This window comes from Rutidosis leptorrhynchoides, chromosome 3 (assembly GCF_046630445.1).
Source record: "Rutidosis leptorrhynchoides isolate AG116_Rl617_1_P2 chromosome 3, CSIRO_AGI_Rlap_v1, whole genome shotgun sequence".
In the NCBI taxonomy this organism is placed as follows: domain Eukaryota; kingdom Viridiplantae; phylum Streptophyta; class Magnoliopsida; order Asterales; family Asteraceae; genus Rutidosis; species Rutidosis leptorrhynchoides.
The window spans coordinates 14,002,004-14,020,168 of NC_092335.1; the positions used below are offsets into that span (position 1 = coordinate 14,002,004).

General features: G+C 34.7%; 2 protein-coding genes across 2 annotated transcripts; one reads left to right on the plus strand and one right to left on the minus strand.

Moving 5' to 3' along the window:
* The first annotated feature begins 819 nt into the window (after positions 1-819).
* LOC139895761 (anaphase-promoting complex subunit 1) lies at positions 820-14,599 on the plus strand. The gene is made up of 37 exons (XM_071878297.1): positions 820-847; positions 1,202-1,265; positions 1,466-1,550; positions 1,848-2,134; positions 2,262-2,367; positions 2,442-2,590; positions 2,670-2,857; positions 2,957-3,026; positions 3,342-3,512; positions 3,621-4,081; positions 4,188-4,647; positions 4,725-5,063; positions 5,276-5,359; positions 5,792-5,884; positions 5,996-6,055; positions 6,282-6,380; positions 6,693-6,833; positions 7,340-7,420; positions 8,045-8,116; positions 8,458-8,529; positions 9,596-9,689; positions 10,086-10,168; positions 10,299-10,355; positions 10,459-10,536; positions 10,629-10,750; positions 10,837-11,000; positions 11,262-11,338; positions 11,430-11,543; positions 11,637-11,738; positions 11,948-12,088; positions 12,278-12,451; positions 12,543-12,606; positions 12,689-12,828; positions 12,914-13,065; positions 13,176-13,254; positions 13,794-13,892; positions 13,978-14,599. Exons 3-37 carry the CDS (start codon positions 1,481-1,483, stop codon positions 14,380-14,382), a joined length of 5,148 nt encoding a protein of 1,715 aa, XP_071734398.1. The 5' UTR covers positions 820-847; positions 1,202-1,265; positions 1,466-1,480; the 3' UTR covers positions 14,383-14,599.
* Positions 14,600-15,059: 460 nt separating this feature from the next.
* Positions 15,060-17,925, minus strand: LOC139895762 (xylan O-acetyltransferase 1). The gene is made up of 5 exons (XM_071878298.1): positions 17,289-17,925; positions 16,892-17,063; positions 16,110-16,309; positions 15,852-16,007; positions 15,060-15,508 (listed from the first exon to the last, which is right to left on the minus strand). Exons 1-5 carry the CDS (start codon positions 17,819-17,821, stop codon positions 15,160-15,162), a joined length of 1,410 nt encoding a protein of 469 aa, XP_071734399.1. The 5' UTR covers positions 17,822-17,925; the 3' UTR covers positions 15,060-15,159.
* Between the last annotated feature and the right edge of the window lie 240 nt (positions 17,926-18,165).

Below are 18,165 nucleotides of genomic sequence, written 5' to 3' on the forward strand. Positions count from 1 at the left end.
GGTGTAATTTAATTTGAAAATATTTATATAATTTGATTTGATTCACATGTATTCGTTGAAAATGAGGATGTATTTTATTTGATTTGCGGGCCTTAGGATTGACAAGTATTGCCTAGATTGTTGGTTTGATGGTTGTTGCCATTTATAATCCGTAATTGGAATGTTTGGTTATCTTTAGTGACATTTACAGGTGAGAACTTTTTATCAAAAAAAAGGGTGATGAAGGCGGAGAGAAGATGTGTAAAAAAAATGAAATTAACCTTTTGTCAAGTAACACGAGTTAATTTAACAAATATTTTAACGATCGTCAACTTCAAAAACCAACCGTGCAATTTACATGACTAACCAAGTAAAAGCAAAAGTTTAAGATCACTCATATAATCTCTAGTACAAACCAGATGGACCGACTATAAATAAAATCCAACGGTTCTCACTTGTCAAGGCAGTGGAACCTAAACTAGGGTTTACCATCTTCCATTACCCGACCCGCTCGGTTTCACTCGAAAGTCGAAAATAGGCGGGAGACGGCAACATTTTTCAATCCACGCGAGAAACCCCCTCCCTTTCTTCTAAGCATTTCATCGAACACTTTGACTGCAAACGAGACAATGTCATCATCATCAATCGGTGTTCGACACCTCACCGTTCTTGGTGAATTCAAGCCCTTCGGCCTAGTTGCTGAAGCTCTTGACGGTAAGTCTGCTGATGAGATTAGTGATGAGTATGAGTATTTCTTGTTTGATCCAGAAGTTACCAGACAACAAGATGAACCCGATTCAGATGATAATGAAACGTCTTCTTCTTTGAGTGATCGGAGCGATCATGAACTTTTTGTTCGAGGAAATCGGTAATGCCACCATTACTTTTATATTATATTTACGAATTAAAAGGTTTTCAATTGGTTTTAGATTGAATTTAAGAGTTCTGTCGCCCAATTCAATTTTGTATATGTATATGTATGTATCTATACAATTTCAGAAACACAGTTTTGCAGATCATATGTTTTGTACAAAAATACCCTAATATTTCACTAAATCAGTTGCATCACAGTAAGATTTCAGTAAGTTTGATCATAGTGATAATAGTTGTAAACAGTCGATAAATTGATACAGTTTGCTTTGTTTTCTATTATTCTAACCCTTTTCTTTTGATTTTAATTTGATTTTTTCACAAAAATTTGTACAACCGTTGAATGTGACAGGATAATATGGACAGTAGGAGCAAGAGTGTACAAGAGATTCAGTTTACCTGAACCAGTTATCAAGGTACGTGTTTTTAGGTCCATATATATTTTTAATTATCATAGGGTGTTATAACTTATAGGTAGATATATGTTTGTCTATTTTAGGTAGTATTAAGATATATAGGTAGATTTTGTTGTTGGTATTCTTTGATGTAACAACTTATATTTCGGCATTGGGTTGAATACACTGCTACTTACCTTCATTATATTGTTGAAGTCTAGGCCTGCTGGTGTCGAATGGGAGACTCATCTGGAGCTCTTCTTTGTATTCTACACGTAGATAGTTTGGCCATTTATAGCACATCAGGTATGTGGAACTTATTGTTTTTGCTGTTGCAGTTCTGACAATAGATTTAACACAATTATGAAGTACTCTGTATGACATAGTGGAGGTTAATGTCACTGCTTTTTAAAAAAATAAAAAATAAAGCATCATCACATGGTATAATCAAATCATAAGTTCATTTTCAATAAAGATAGGCCTTAACTTCAAATTAAAGGTTGAACTACTTTGTTATATGATGTGTATTTTTTTCCTTCACCGTGTATAGTTTCACTTTTAGCTTAACCCTACTGGTTTAAAGTTGGTTGCTTGTTTTGGCAGGCGATACATTATCTATCCCTCTTCCGAGTAACGTCACATCAATATGGCCTCTTCCATGCGGTCTACTTCTTCAACAAATAAATGAATCAAAGCCATCAAGGCATTCTTTTTATTCATCTTCAAGTCCGTTATTGACTGCCCTTGATATACCTCGCTCAAAAAAAGATATGGGCTATAGTCCTCAACAGTCTTTCATTCGAAGAAGTCTGTGGGATCACTCAGTTAAAGTAGACGGAACTTCACTTTCATCACATCTGATTTTAATGGATCCATTCGAAGAACCACAGGTAAAACTCTTTCCTTTTATAGCCAATGAAGATGTGTCGTCTTAATCTTTTGCTCTTGTTTTGGTTGTCATTTATTTAAAAGGCTGCATCATGCATGTGTATGAATTTGTTAGTATGTTATTGCTAGCCAATTCATATGGAGGAAAGAGGGAAGTTAAGCAACATGAAAGAATTTGATGAGAAGACAATATGGACTAGTGATCTTATCCCACTTATGGCGTCATATCATAAAGGTTTAACTATTTTCACACCTTGCATACCCTTTAAATATCTATTATAGCTCTGAGAGAACTTGTATTTCTTTCAGGAAAGATGCAACATTCACTCTGGAGTGCAGAGATTATTAGTTCCAACCTTGATGCAGGGGATTCAGTACTTTCTGATGTCTTAATATCAAAAAAATTATCTTTTAGAAGAATATGGCAAGGGAAAGGTGCACAAGCGGCTGCAAGTGAGGTGACATTCGTTCATATGATTCTTAAGTTGTTTATTTATTGATCAAGCACTATAGGTTATCTGAAATGATGTTACACAGGTGTTTCTGGCAACAGATACTGATGCCACTCCCATTATTTGTTTCCTTCTTCAAGATCAAAAGAAGTTAGTAGCAGTTAGGATTCAGTGTGTTGAATTGAATAATGAGATCCTCTATGATATTAGACCTGACATGAGCTGGAGTATACCTGCCATTGCTGCAGCACCTGTTGTTGTAACTCGCCCAAGGTAAGGAATTAATGACCGTTGTTGCTTTTTTTTTTTTTTTTTAATTATTATTTGGTAACTTGGTATTTTAAACTGTGCTCTGTATGTTGTTGTTTCTAGAGTTAAAGTTGGACAACTGCCATACAGAGATATCATTGTTTTGGCTCCTGAAAACACTCTTCTTCTATATGTAAGTTCGTTACATTTGTTGTTCCTGCCATGAAGTGTTGTGAACAATAACCTAGTCAACAAGCGCTCGATCTCTATATAAACACACATACTTGTAAAAATTATGAATACCCTAAAAGGATAAATTAACTTTTTTGGAACTGTGCATCACTCTTAAACCTGGTGCAAATTGAATGTAGGTGTACATCAGTTAGAATAAGTAACTTTTATCTGTATTGCTATAAGAAAAGGTTAAAAGTTCAATAAAACGTTAACTTTTTTGTGTTAAGTGCTAATCATTCTGTAATTAACTTCTGTGATATTTTTACTGCATTAGTCAGGGAAGCAATGTCTGTGTAGATATATCCTTCATCCATTTCAAGGAAATGGTGGTGTTTCACATAATGTCAAGCCACTTGAAGCACCAACTGCTTTTCATGATTCAAAGGTTATTGGATTGGCTGACGCTGTTGAAGGGAGAATCAATGTCATTTTAAACAATGGACAGGTTTAATAGCTATTCACATCCATGTCTTGGTTCACGTTTATCATATGTTAGCTCCGTGGACTATCTTTTTATGGTTACATTATATTTTTTTCTTTATTACATATTCAGATCCTTAGATGTGCGTTTCGAAGATACCCTTCATCATCATTGGCAAATGATTGTATCACAGCAATGGCTGAGGGACTTAAAGATAATTTATATAATCACTTTGTGGCCCTTCTTTGGGGAAATGGTGATTCGGCTTATCTATCTAGAGTAGATTCTCCTGTTGATTGCGAATGGGAGTCTTTTTCTGCTATTATATTACAAATTTTTGGGAAATCTAGGAAAACATCTCAAATACGTTCAGGTTCCGCATGGGAGTTTCTTATTAACAGCACCTTTCACGAGAAATATTCCAAATCTCACTTCATGTGTGGATTTTCACCTAGACCTTCTCTTCAAAATGACGAATCATGTTCACCTTCTCCACAAATGGATACGTCCTACCCATCTGAATCCTTGATAGAGATTCTTGATGTACTACATGCTGTGTATGAAAGTTTAAAACTTAATCATCTTCGCAAAAGGTATCCTTAAATTTCATATCTTTTTACCTTCACCGCTTTTCTCAATAATATATGTAAGTTATTCTCTGTGACCTTCTTGTTCATACCTGCATACACGTTATTGCAGGGATTTGGGTCTCCTCGTCGATTTATTATGCGAAGTCTCAAAGTTTTTAGGGGAAGCTGATTACCTGGACTATTACATACGTGACTTTCCCATTCTTTCAAGAAAGTACTCTATTCACAACACTTCATTATCTCAAAAAACTCCTCCTAGTTTGTTTAGGTGGCTCGAGAATTGTTTGCGATATGGATGTATTGGTACCAACGTTAGTGATCTTCCTGCTCTAATGCGTAAAGACGGAAATTCTGTCGTGAGCTGGGCCAGAAAAATCGTTTCATTTTATAGCGTGTTATGTGGTGTAAAAATTAACGGGAACAAATTGTCATCTGATGTTTACTGTAAGTTTGCTACTGGATCTGCTTCCACTCCTGAAGAGTTAACGGTACTTGCAATGGTTGGAGAAAGATTTGGATTGCAACAACTAGATCTTTTGCCTGTTGGTGTATCTCTTCCTTTGCGACATGTAAGTTATGCTTATATAGTTGTACATCCTATATATATGCATTATTTGCAATAAATTGTTCATGTGAAAACTTATAGGTACTGGACAAGTGCCGGGAGTGTCCACCTACTGATTGGCCTGCTTCTGCATATGTTCTACTTGGCCGAGAAGATCTTTCTTTATCTTGTTTATCACGCTCAAATAAATTTGGTGATATCAAGTCTTCCAACAATGTGACTTCGGTTTCTATGTCTACGCCTTACATGCTACATCTACATCCAGTTACTATTCCTTCTTCAGTTACTGATGCAACTGAATTGGATAGTTCTAAGAATGAGGATACATATTGTATGGATGGATCTACAATTGATGGCATGGAGCATATCTTCAACTCTAGCACTCAGTTGCGATTTGGCCGTGATTTGCGATTAAACGAGGTATGTTTTGGCTTCTGTTTGTAGGATAATGTTGCCAATAGTGCTGTGCTTGTAAATATTTGTTGTTTTCTCTCGTCTTTTGCTTTTATGGTGTTAATACTGTCCTGCTCATGTGGTTACTTCTGATTCCGTTTAATATCCTTTATGTATTTTTGCTCTCTTTAATGATTTTTTTTTTTGTTTTTTGTTAAATTTTGAACTTGTACTGGCAGGTTAGACGTCTACTATGCTCTGCAAGACCTGTGGCAATTCAAACACCAGCTAACCCTACCGCACTTGATCAGGATTTCCAACAGGTAATATCTTGCTTTTGGTTTACGAATGCTATTAGTACAATCATGCACATCTAACGAAGCTCACATGAATAGTTTTCTTAATGAAATGGAAGTTATTTCAGAACATATTTATATGTTTATACGGTTAAACGTCTAACATATTGTATTACATGAGATTGACCCAGGCTTGGATGTATGATTTTGTATACTCTGTAATGTGGTTCAGTTTGTTTTTATTTGCCTGCTTAGCTGATTAAAGTGCAAGAACTTCTGTTTCCTTTGCGTGTCTTGATTGGACTGAATGTGCTCAGTAAGTTAATCTTAGCAGAGAGTAACCTGTTGCCCACCAGTACTTAAGCTAAATCGAACTTTTTATTGCATATCAACTAGTCAAACTAAATAACTAATTTATAGTACAATCATATTCTGTATTCTTCTGGTTTTCTTTTGCAGGCTCAGTTATGGCAGCTTGCTCAGAGGACAACTGCTCTCCCTATTGGTCGTGGTGCATTTACCCTTTCAACTTCATGTACTTTGTTAACAGAGGTATGTCTTTTGCGCCCCTATTTCAGAAATTAGAGTTAAATTGCTTTACTTTGCGAAACACTTAACACTTGAGAAATGGTTTATGTTGTTGTCCCTTGAAACATCTTGCAGGCACTTCCTGTCCCAAATTTGATATTAGCAGGCAGATTGTCCGCCCAACAAAATGCCAATGTACGGTTCTACCTTTTCTTTATCTTTTTACTTTGACATTCAACATTCTTGGCCACAGTTATACTGGGTTAGCTATTGTAGTTTCTGCCTTTATAGACTTGTTTGTAAAGTCTATATATGGTTTTAGAGAGGAAGTCTTTATTATTAAACAAGATTGTCTAACATCTGGTGTCGTTATTCTGGATTTTAGTACACATTGTCAGTCTGAAAAAGTCATGCTCCACAGGTTAACCTGGACCCGACCATAAGGAACATACAGGAACTTAAATCTTGGCCCGAGTTTCACAATGCCGTAGCTGCTGGACTACGGATGGCACCTCTTCAGGTTTATTGTGTGTTTAAGAGTAATATATAAATGTTTAATGTTCCCTCTGTATGTGAAATTATTCATATAGTTTATAGATTATTGTCATAAAACTGAGATTGGGTTTTGCACTGACATGTCATCTTCTGCACTGACATGTCATCTTCTCGTGATATGTGTAAAAATTGTAAATTTTAGATTCCATTGATGAGTAGTAAATGTAAATGTAATTTTTTAATATTTATAAGAAAATTTTGAGCTCATTAAATACACCTTATCGTGTAGCAAAACCCTACAAGAACATTTGTACTGATTACTAGCGTTATTTTTCAGGGTAAAATGTCTAGAACTTGGATCGCTTACAACAAACCCAAGGAACCAAACGTTACTCATGCAGGCCTCCTTCTTGCACTGGGATTGCATGGTCACTTAGATGTTCTGAATATAACTGATATATATCAGTACTATTCACAGGTATTGTGTATTTTGTATCCTCTTATTTTGGCATGAGTTTATGTTTGACAACTACAAAAAATCTGGATGTTTAAAGTATCGGAATTTCTGGAAACCAAAGTTTACTGCACACTTGACTTGTATAACTACATTCTTTTGTTAACGTTTCAATTATTCGATCTATATTTCCTTCTATATGTTGGAAAATAATGATTTTCATACTACTCAGTTGATGCTTCTTATGTAGTTAAGTCCAGGATGACGTATAAGAGGAATTGACAAGTTCACCATAATTCAAACATCAAACATATTTATATACATTAACTTCATTCCTCTCAAACAAGGAGATCTGCAATTTTAGAGTCCCTACGCAGTGTGATGTAACTATGACATATATTATAGCACATAGGTTGCACCATTGATTATCACAAAGTTATATAGGGAAACACCTGTGACTTACTCTGCAAATCTAATGCTATCATCGTAGTGGCATCCTCTGCAAATCTAATGGTAGCATCTTTTTATAGGAACACGAAAGCACTACAGTAGGTTTAATGCTTGGACTTTCTGCATCTTATAGAGGAACAATGCAGCCGGCAATATCAAAGGTTAGTCTTGTGCATCTTGTCCACCATTTTCTTTTAATCATACCGTGCTGGCAATTGTTTGATCTCATATTGTATCAACTTAATTAATCTGATACGGAGTAAAACTTTTCCCTTGCACAAATTTTCTGCTTTTGTTGATCATGAAATGGTAGGTCCTTATGATATACTTGCTGCGTTTCTACATATCAATGTTTAAATCACCCATCTTTCTTATTCCTAATGCTTGATTTCCAGTCTGATCACTTTTTTACACATTTTAGTATAATTGTATCTTATTTCGTTATCCTCTCAAAAGTGAATTTTGTCACTGGTAAGAGGATGGATTTTCAATTTTTTTTATGACTTGCAGGACTAACTAAATAACTTAACCACATTATCCTCTAAATAAGTAAAATTTTATTTTGCATATCTAATGTTGATACTAGATATCTCTTTAGCTGTTATTAGCCTAATTGTAGGTGTATATGTTTTTTTTACGTGAAACCATTATTTCATTAGTAATAAAGGTAGTGTTTTTTTCTTAATGACTTGTGTGAGCAACCAACCAACTCGAGCACATTGGTTATTCTATCTGGGCTTTGTTGTTGAGCCTTCAGAAATCATGACATCATTCTTTTCTTGCAGTCGTTATTTGTACACTTACCAGCTCGCCATCCATCTTCCTTTCCAGAACTGGAATTACCAACCCTGTTGCAGGTATGCCTTTTTAGATGTGTATATCCTTGTGTGTGAGTGTATATGCATGTATTCTGCATTGGCGGCCTTTAAGTACTCAATACAAAAGATGAGCACTTTTTTCTTTCACTGGCGACAGTTACGGGTGTTAATAACTGTCTAGCCAGGGCATCATATAATCACATTCTGATATAGTGATATTGTTTTTAAATTATAAGCATTTTTCAGCTTATCATTTCATGTCCAGGAAATTTAGAAATGGGGTCAAACGTCAACAATCACCTTGACAGTTTGATTGTATAGTTTATGTCTTGAGTCTGGATGTACGATTGCTACTAATTTTAATGTACCAAAATTTTCAGTCTGCAGCGCTTGTCTCAGTTGGGCTTCTTTATGAAGGATCTTCACACCCTCAAACGATGAAAATACTTTTGGTAAGTTACTATGTCTATACTGTTCAGTCATGTAGTGTCTTTATGTCCCGTTGTTCCATTTACTGTTATCTCTGAAGCGTCATGGATCTTTAAAAGCCTATCATAGTTTGTTACCTTATTATATGTACCCTCTAGCTCCTAAAGTACTCTTTCAATCTTTGAATCGTTTGTCACAATTTTTGAAGTTATAACATTATTTTTTTTTGTACCGGAAGAATCCAACTTTCAAAAGCTATCTTTATCCTCGAAATCCCAATGTAGGAGCCAAATTTAGAGAGAGATGAACGTAGTTTACTGATGCTTGAGTTATACGGGCTCGATAAAAGAGCCTTTCATATAGGAAAACTAAAACTTTAACTAACTTAATATCTTAAAGTGTCAAATCTTCTTTGGCTTCAGGCTTGTCATAGTGGTCTGCTCTTCATTACTTTATTCTCGTACTTTTTGTTCTACTTTCTTTTTGTTGCAAAGCTCCTTTTTTCCTGATAGTTTTGGTTTCTTAGCTTGAAGTATATTACTTGCAGAGCAAAGTATGAGGATTGACTAATAAAGTAACAAAGCACAAGTTTCTCTATAAGCTTAATTGTATAATCAATTTGATTAAGTATGGCGCTGTATGTGTAACTTTGTGAACCCTAGACGCTACGTAGTTATTGGGATGGCTTGTGGCAGTCATATATTAAGGTTGTGTGCTAATCAAAATTGTAAAATTTGCAAGTCAGGGACTAATTAAATCAGACTTTCTTTACATGTAAAATAATAAACATAATTGTTCAAATACTCTAAAACCCTAATTTTATTAAAACGTTGTCTGATTTTGACCGACTTTGACCGAATAAATCTGGATTTGACCAACTAAATATGACTTTGACCAATGTTTAAAAGTTTCCGACGTTTTAGTCTAACTTAGGCTTAGTTGATTCGGACTAGTTTCAAAACCTAACTAATTCCGATTAGTTGGCCGACTTTTACACCGTTGTTGCTAATGATGACATGTGCTTTCATTTACTTTCATCTTTACCACCTCTCGAGTAGTATATTCTTGAAGGTTTATTCTCTTTTTCAGGGTGAGATAGGGCGTAGAAGTGGAGGTGATAATGTACTTGAAAGAGAAGGATATGCCGTATCTGCTGGTTTTTCTTTAGGGCTTGTTGCTTTGGGTAAGTTGTATCTGTATAACTCACTTCTCGATTGACCCGGAATGTTTTTGTCTCAACTTTTTAGTTTATATATTTTGCTTAATAATTAGAGTGTTGACTCTCAGGTATGAGACTTTTATGAGACAAAAGTGACAATATTTTAATAATTATCCACCATATATTTAACAAACGGTTTAGGAAGTTTATTAACTTTTTTTCTATTTACCCTTTGGAGATTGAAACAAAACTCTCAAACCCATTTATATATACAACCACATCACTACCCAATCTCGCAATGTGAGGTCGCAATGTACGTGAACAAGGAAAACGTACTCCGTTTACCGTTTTATTTTGCCACTTCACTTTCCAATTTCTTAAAGTGACAGTTGCTTCTAACCATGTTCTCTTTAATTGAAGGTCGTGGCCTGGATGCGGTTGGTTTCATGGACACATTAGTTGATCGGTTATTTCAGTATGCTGGCGGCAACGATATCCACCATGTAAGTCTTGTATTTATATGCTTATGCTATTTATATTAAAAAAATCTCATTGTAATTACTCAGTTCATTTCACTTGAAGGATCTTTTGTTCTAGATTTTTCGTGCATGAATTTTGTGCTGTCTTTTTCAGGAAAGATCCCTTCTCTCTAATGGATTGATAGATGATCACAATCGTGGTTCTGGTCAGGTTGTGCACAGCCATTTTATTTTGGATGCACATTATAAATCTCATGTGTCGAGTTGTTTACTCGTATTCTCTTCTAAATTTCTGCTTTTGTTCTTATGTGCAGATGATGGATGGAACCCAAATCAATGTTGATGTAACTGCACCTGGAGCTATAGTTGCTTTGGGTCTAATGTACCTGAAGGTAAACAAAGATAATGATTTTATGTGAGATCTTTTTACAGAATCTATAGGATAAAGATAATGATTTTATGCACCACTTTTGATTGATGGCAGACTGAATCACAAGCGATTTTATCCCGGCTTCGTGTCCCACAAACGCATTTTGAGTTGCAGTATGTGAGACCCGACTTCATAATGCTTAATGTCATTTCACGTAATTTGATATTGTGGAGCAGGTAACTACCATTTATTTAATATATATACGAATGTAAAACAATAACTCTGTAGTTGGATATCTACTTTAATGGTTTGTTGTGTTCAGGATTCATCCATCAGAAGATTGGATTCAGGCTCAGATACCTACAGTAATCTTAGATGGCATTATTGGTCTCAAAGATGAGATGTCTGATTTTTCTGATGAAATGGACATTGAAGCAATCGTTAAGGCATATGTGAATATCGTTGCTGGTGCATGTATTTCACTTGGTAGCGATTCTTTAACAATCATTTACTTTTGCTTCTCATCTTTGCATTTACATGTTCAGTACTTGATCATGCCATCATTACATGGATCAAGTTATATTGTAGAATACTTTTAGTTTGCTTTAGATGTAATATCAGAAAGCCAGAGTCTGAATATAACATGAGAAAGATATATTTTCAACATGTGTATATGTTACTTAATTGAATGGACTTTATTACCCTTCATTTATGTCGACTAATTTATATCATCATTTCTGTCGCCAGGTTTGAGATTTGCTGGTACTAAAGATGGAGCTGCCCATGACTTGCTTTATAGCTATGCTATTGCCTTTCTCAATGAGGTATGGTTTATCCGGGGATTTTTTTTTTTTTTTTTTTTTTTTACATTTTTGTTCTGTTTATAACGTTAATCATTTATTATGTATATTGCAGATAAAGCCTTTATCTGTAAAAGTTATGCATGGATTTCCAAGGGGATTGTCTCAGTATGTTGACAGGGGTACATTAGAGACATGCCTACACCTCATTGCTCTTTCCTTGTCCGTCGTAAGTGCACTATGGTTACTTGTATTGTTAAAATTGCTCTTAAATATCATTTTATAATTTTGCTCCCAATATTTGACATATCTGGAATATCAGGTTATGGCTGGTTCTGGGCACTTGCCGACTTTTAGATTGTTAAAATTTCTTCGCGGTAGAAATTCAGCTGATGGACATGTCAACTATGGTACCCAAATGGCTGTAAGTTCATTAACCATTCATGGAGCTTTAATTAACATATATATGACTATAAATCTTCCTTCTTGCATATAGAGGATTGTACAACATACATTTTTGTTTATTTTTGAACTGATATTAGGATTGTCAATACAACAGATTTCAGAACTTCTGTTTCTTAATTTGAGTTTTTTTTCTTCTAATTTTTATGTTGTTGTATGTACTTGTTTCAGGTGAGCTTAGCTATTGGTTTCTTGTTCCTTGGGGGTGGTACGAAGACTTTCTCAACTAGCAACAGCTCTATTGCTGCATTGTTAATAACCCTTTATCCACGCTTACCCACCGGACCAAATGACAATCGCTGTCACCTTCAGGTTATAATTTGGTTTACAATTCATTATCACAATAAACTATTTGATTTCAATTATCTCTCGATGTGGCTGTATCTACAATTAGAGTGGATATGCAATATAGAGGTGTAAAATCCCATGATAATTGGTAATTTGTGTAGAATTGACCCAACTTTATCCTGAAATAACATTGTGAAAGAGTTACATTTTCAGGCATTTCGACATTTGTATGTAATTGCCACGGAAGCTCGATGGGTTCAAACAGTTGATGTGGACACGGGTCTACCAGTTTATGCTCCTCTTGAAATTACTATCAAGGAAACTGAGCATTATGCAGAGACTAGTTTCTGTGAGGTTACTCCATGCATTCTAGCCGAACGTGCTCTTGTAAGTTACTTTTTTAATCCATACTGGAATATGTCAATTTTTTTAACCTATTACCCAATCGATTCTATTGGTGTTGAATATGTTGGTTTAGTTAAAAACAGTCCGGGTTTGTGGTCCTCGTTACTGGCCTCAAGTAATTGAGCTTAATCCTGAAGGTAAACATAGCTTCTTTATGTCAACACCTTCATCATGATTAGAATGTAATGAGTTCTAATCTAATCTAGTTTTGTTCACCAGAAAAACCATGGTGGAAAGCTGGTGACAAGAATGATCCATTTAATTCTGGCATCATTTATATAAAACTCAAAGTTGGAGCGTGTTCTTATGTGGATGACCCAATGGGTCGCCAGTCTTTGCTTTCAAGGGCAATGCAAAAGGTCCCGCCTTTATTATTTTTGACATTGACTGGAACATACTATCTGGTTTGGTTAGGAGTATAACTGAAATGAATTCACGCTTCAGGTGTTTGGTGTGGCAAGCTTGAGTGCTTGTACTCCAAGCAATAACGGTGATAACGCGGCAGTAACTGTTAATCAGTTGGTCAGTACCTTCTCTTCTGATCCGAGCTTGATTGCTTTTGGTGCTCTCTGCTGTGATCATTCCTGGAACATCAAGTATGTATGCAATATGGACATGCTCTTTATGACAAAATATGAGTTTAAAAAATAAACATTTATGATCTTTGTTAGTTTTAAGTTGAAGGTATTTGCATACATACATGCAGATCTGATACTGATTTTCAAGAGTTCTGCTTGCAAGTGCTATTCGAGTGTGTGAGTAAGGACAGGCCAGCGCTTTTACAGGTACATCTATCTATCTTATTGTGTGTTTTTTAATTCCTTGCTATTAGACCGTTTCTAACCGTGACTGTGACTGTGATATCACTACAGTTTATGCACTTTTTGGCCAAAAAGTGCAATCTGCCTGTGACATGGAAATGTCAGTTACTGACATTTTTTAACCCTTGTGTCAAATTTTTGTGTCAAATATTTGGTAGGGTGATGTGGTAAAATTTGATTGGAAATTAGGTGGGAATAAATAAATCAATAATAAAAAAATATATAATTATTAAATTAGCAAAATCACTGATTGGTTGTAGCATGAAGTGACGAATTTTTTTTATTTTATTTTGTTTTGCGTAAGAAGTCCAACTGACGCCTAAGGTCCGTCAAAACTGAAGCCCTGTTATATTCTGACAGTTTTCGTTAGTTTTGCCACATTAAGTGACGGATGGATGGAATGTCACGCCTTGTTAGGAATGGTCTTAGTAAATGAACTTGAAGTTATCACTTTTCATTATTGTTTCGAGATGTACCAAATCCTTCACATTATACGTATGCAGGTATACCTAACCTTGTACACAACCGTTGCATCGATGGCAGAACAAGTTACGAATAATGTACCAATTCCAACTGATTCTCAATTCCTTCCCAGTTTAAAGGTAATCGTTATCGTTATGGTATTATTTTCTTGACCTCTTCATTATATTAAAAAAACCTTCAGTTCATGTTTATAATTTCTCTCAGATCGCACTAGCCTACAATGATGCTCTGATGAATGGAAGATTAACGAGTTCGAGAGGCAGCATTGTTCAATCTACGTTTTTAGGTTCCCTCAACAGACGGGTCGAAGAACTTCTAAAATATTCTCCATCATTAAGAACCAGCTTACATGATTACTTTAGATCCGGGAGATGGTCGACACGTGGCGAAATCTCACAAGATGATAATCTTTCCACACTTGTGTCATGGTATCTTCAGTGGTACAGTGTACCACCACCCTCAAAATTTCAAGCCGGTTTTGAGAAATTGAAGTCAATACGGACACCTTCTTTGATGCCCTTGATACGTTTATTGTTTCCTGATACCCACATCAATGCAATTAATGAAATCGATAAGTATCTGCTCTCTTCTTCTAAGTCTGGTAGATGAACCTTGTCCGGTTTATAATCAGGTCAGTTGTGTTTGCAACCTCTTGACTCTAAACTAGGTTGCACAATGGATTCGGTTTACTAATCCCGGCAACATATATATTAGGGATTTAAGCATGCAGAACTCATGTATAGTAACACTGGGTAGTAGGAGCTCCATATTTAAAGGTTTTTCATGAGACATGTTGTTTAGAAGTGTGTGGATTGTATTAGTCAAATCTGAACCTTATGATTAATTAAAATTGAATTAATACTTTTCTTGTATTTTATCAATACATAGATCTTATAAGTAGAGTTCTACTACTAAACTAAAATTATATATTATATAGTATATTATTATATAATTATATGATAAATGATAATTATAAGTTTAATGTATAAACACTAATGATAAATACTACATACAAATTACTAAAAATTATGTCCACAAGAAATATATAAAGTATAAACCCCCAAAAAATGATTTCATTCAGCAATGGACTGTTTTGTTTACTCTCTCTTACAAGACAAGTTATTGCAGTCTCAAGATTGAAAAAGACACACCTACTTACAATTTCTATATTCATTTATTATTTCTTCTTTCAACATTTCATTGTACATTTGGGACAACAATGCATTTGTAATCAAATTTCTAGAACAAAATTTTCACAACAAATAATAAAAATAAAAATACAAGAATATAAAATCAGTGTCCCTAGATATACAAGGTATGCAAAAGAAGTATCAATTTAGAGTTCCTATGCGTAATAATTGATCATAGTTAACTTGCAACGGATGGTCAAGAGCGAGAAATAATACGCGTATAAAGAAACTCATTCCATGCATCAGGCAATCCAGGAAGACACCAATGTATACAATCCGCGTAAGTGTTTGGATCCGCTTTTTGTTCATCTGTTAACATTTTGCCTTGACGAATCGTGTAAACTGAAGTGTGTGCATCTTTACGATATTCCGAAAGGGATGTTATATTGAGAAAATGAACTGGAAGCTTCATTGATTTAATCACATCAGTTGCAGCTGTAAAAAGACGCCAATCTGTGCCCACGTTTATTGGCATGGACATGTTAGTGATCGGACTAGTCTCTTTCGCACATTTTATGCCGTCGGGATTATTCCAATCCAAACTCCTACATAAAAATTCATTTGAGTATACACAATTCGTTGTCAAATAAAAAATAGACATTAAAATTACGAACTACATATATTCTTTACCTCTAAATCGCACAAATGTCTTTATACCGTTTTTCTATTAGTAATATACATTTAATTAAATATTTATAATAAAAAAATTAGTTGAAAGGCAATCATGTTCAAAAGTCGCCTCTACTCCCAACTAATATCCTTAGGTTGGTTGAAACGTATCAACTACACCTAATAATGCATATGTTATTTGATTTTTTTTTTTTTTTTTTTTTTTTTTTTTTTTTTTTTTTTTCTTCTTATTTCGAAAGTAGGAATAGAAATGTTTACTTAATATGTAGAGGAGACATGCTGCTGAAAAATACAGTGGTACGGTTTGGGTTGATATTTTTATCGGCCCATTTAGCCCATGTTCTCAAAACTCTTGCGTACGCCACGGGCCTTTCAACCTCATCGTATTCAGTTGCTCCTTTGTCAGACCCCCTCCTGTATATTATGTTAATTAATTATAAAATAGAATATGAAAAAGTATTAAAATCAGTATGTACGTAAAGATTGATATATTATTTACAGTTATTAGATACTTACAGGACTTTCATGGTGAAGGTATTCATCCACCAAATATAAGTGTTGAAGACCAAATAATCCACATTTTTCCAATGTTTACCATGCTTTTTAATGGATCCAGGCATTATGATCCTGTTTAATATGCTATGCATGGTTGGGTCATCTGAATTTGACTCTACCAAAAATGGGGCCCAATAAAATTCCACCGTGGCATTATAATCCTGCAAATATGTTTACATTACATTGAATTAAACAAACGTTACAAAACTAACTGCTAAGAAGAAAGTTTTTAGGTAATCACCATCGGATTTGTATAATTAATTTTTCATATAACTTCATTAAATTAAGAATAAAATTTTAATGCTTGACTCGAGTTGTACCCAAATGCAGGGGATATAGAACTCATAAATGATCACATGTTCTTCCTTCTTTAATGACAATGATTTTATCTTATCTTTTTGCATTTTCCATGAATCGTATTAATGCCACCAATCGTGTTCATAACGCGATCCATCAATATGGATACAACCACATTCATCAAATCTATTAACAGATTGTACAACTTAGCAATGCATAATTTAATGATAAATTTATCAAAAATGAGAGTGAAAGTGTATCATCCCTTATCAAATGCTATATTTTCAGTCAGAATTTAACTCACACTCATATTTGTATTTCATTTCATGATATTTTTTATAATATATGGAAGAGAACGTTGTATGGAATGATCGATTAGTCTATGCTATGCAAATCTAACTTGGTAAAGCAAATATATACAGTTCAAATAGATTGAAGAACGAAACCTCAATTCGAAAAATTGAAAGTGAGCCAGTTTTGTTTAAGCTCTTTCTTCCCGGAGGAATTATGGATTGAGCCAAACACACCATTGATTCCCATTGATTTCTGTTCAATGAATCTCCAACAAACATAAGCCTCTTGTTCCTTAGTTTCTCAAGCAGCAATTTTGCCCTAAACCTTCATTATATTAACAAATAAGACAATATCAAGTTCATTCACTTGTTAAATACTACATATAGATTCTTCAAAATTTATTTTCTACCGATTCTGTTAATAGACACTCGACGGTCTTATGAACTTGTCAAGTGTCTGTCACAAGAATCGGTCATATAAAATAAAAAATATGTATCATTTTATCGTTGCGTAAGAAAATTTAAAATTACAAGTAGTGAAAGATCTTACTTGGGTAAGTTACAACCCTTAGGTTGCCACCTCCAATTTTGATACATAGAATCTTTTCTCCCATTTCTCATACATGTTACTTGCGCCGTAAGAAATTCGCATTCGTCTTCCTTATACAACGGATGTGTTGTATCATCATAAACCCAACTCCCATCATACAGATCACATTCTTCTGGTGGCAATTCGATCTCCTCATCGTCTTCCACTTCCTCCTCAACCGTAGGAACGGGCAATTCAATCACTTGATCCTCTACTGGTTTCGACTCCACCACTAAAGTCGTCCTAGTATTGATCTCAACAACCTCACTTGCACCATCTACTTTTGTTAAAGACTTTTCAAGTGGTACAACTTTGGGACTTGAGAATGGGAATTCGGCTATGGACTTGACATCTTCATTGTACAAAAAGAACCCAAATAGAAAGATTGAGAACACAACTACGAAAGTTGAAAGATTATTGTTCTTTCTTTGTTTCATGGCTGCGGTGTAAGTCGAGAAGAGAGAAACTTTCCGGCGTAAGGGATGCATGATCATGAAGATGATAGGAGAAATAGAAGAATGAATTGGATGTGGTGGTGATTATGGTGGTAAAGATATAATGATGAGAAAAACATAGAGACATTGAAAATGTTGATTTGTTTAAGGAGTAGATTTGGTGAAATGGGATTGTCTTCAAGTAACTGCTTTCTTTGGTAGATGAAGAGTCATCTTCTACAAGAATTTTATATAATATTTTTTTTATAATAAAATGTTAGTAAAATACTAAAATACTATGTTTTGTAACTAATCTATTCGACCCGTTTGGTTGGAAAGATAGTTTTGTTAGAAGAGTGAGAATAAAGTTTTAGTAGAAGTTGGGTGGCTTGGCTCCTTTTCAA

What these genes read in the sequence shown, in the direction of transcription:
- LOC139895761 (XM_071878297.1), top strand. Translation starts at nt 1,481, where the DNA reads ATGGGAGACTCATCTGGAGCTCTTCTTTGTATTCTACACGTAGATAGT. An exon ending in GGCCATTTATAGCACATCAG is followed by an intron (nt 1,551 to 1,847) that starts GTATGTGGAACT and finishes TTGTTTTGGCAG; the next exon opens with GCGATACATTATCTATCCCT. An exon ending in ACAATCGCTGTCACCTTCAG is followed by an intron (nt 12,089 to 12,277) that starts GTTATAATTTGG and finishes TTACATTTTCAG; the next exon opens with GCATTTCGACATTTGTATGT.
- LOC139895762 (XM_071878298.1), bottom strand. Translation starts at nt 17,821, where the DNA reads ATGATCATGCATCCCTTACGCCGGAAAGTTTCTCTCTTCTCGACTTAC. An exon ending in AAGGGTTGTAACTTACCCAA is followed by an intron (nt 17,064 to 17,288) that starts GTAAGATCTTTC and finishes AATATAATGAAG; the next exon opens with GTTTAGGGCAAAATTGCTGC. An exon ending in TTTCAATTTTTCGAATTGAG is followed by an intron (nt 16,310 to 16,891) that starts GTTTCGTTCTTC and finishes ACATATTTGCAG; the next exon opens with GATTATAATGCCACGGTGGA.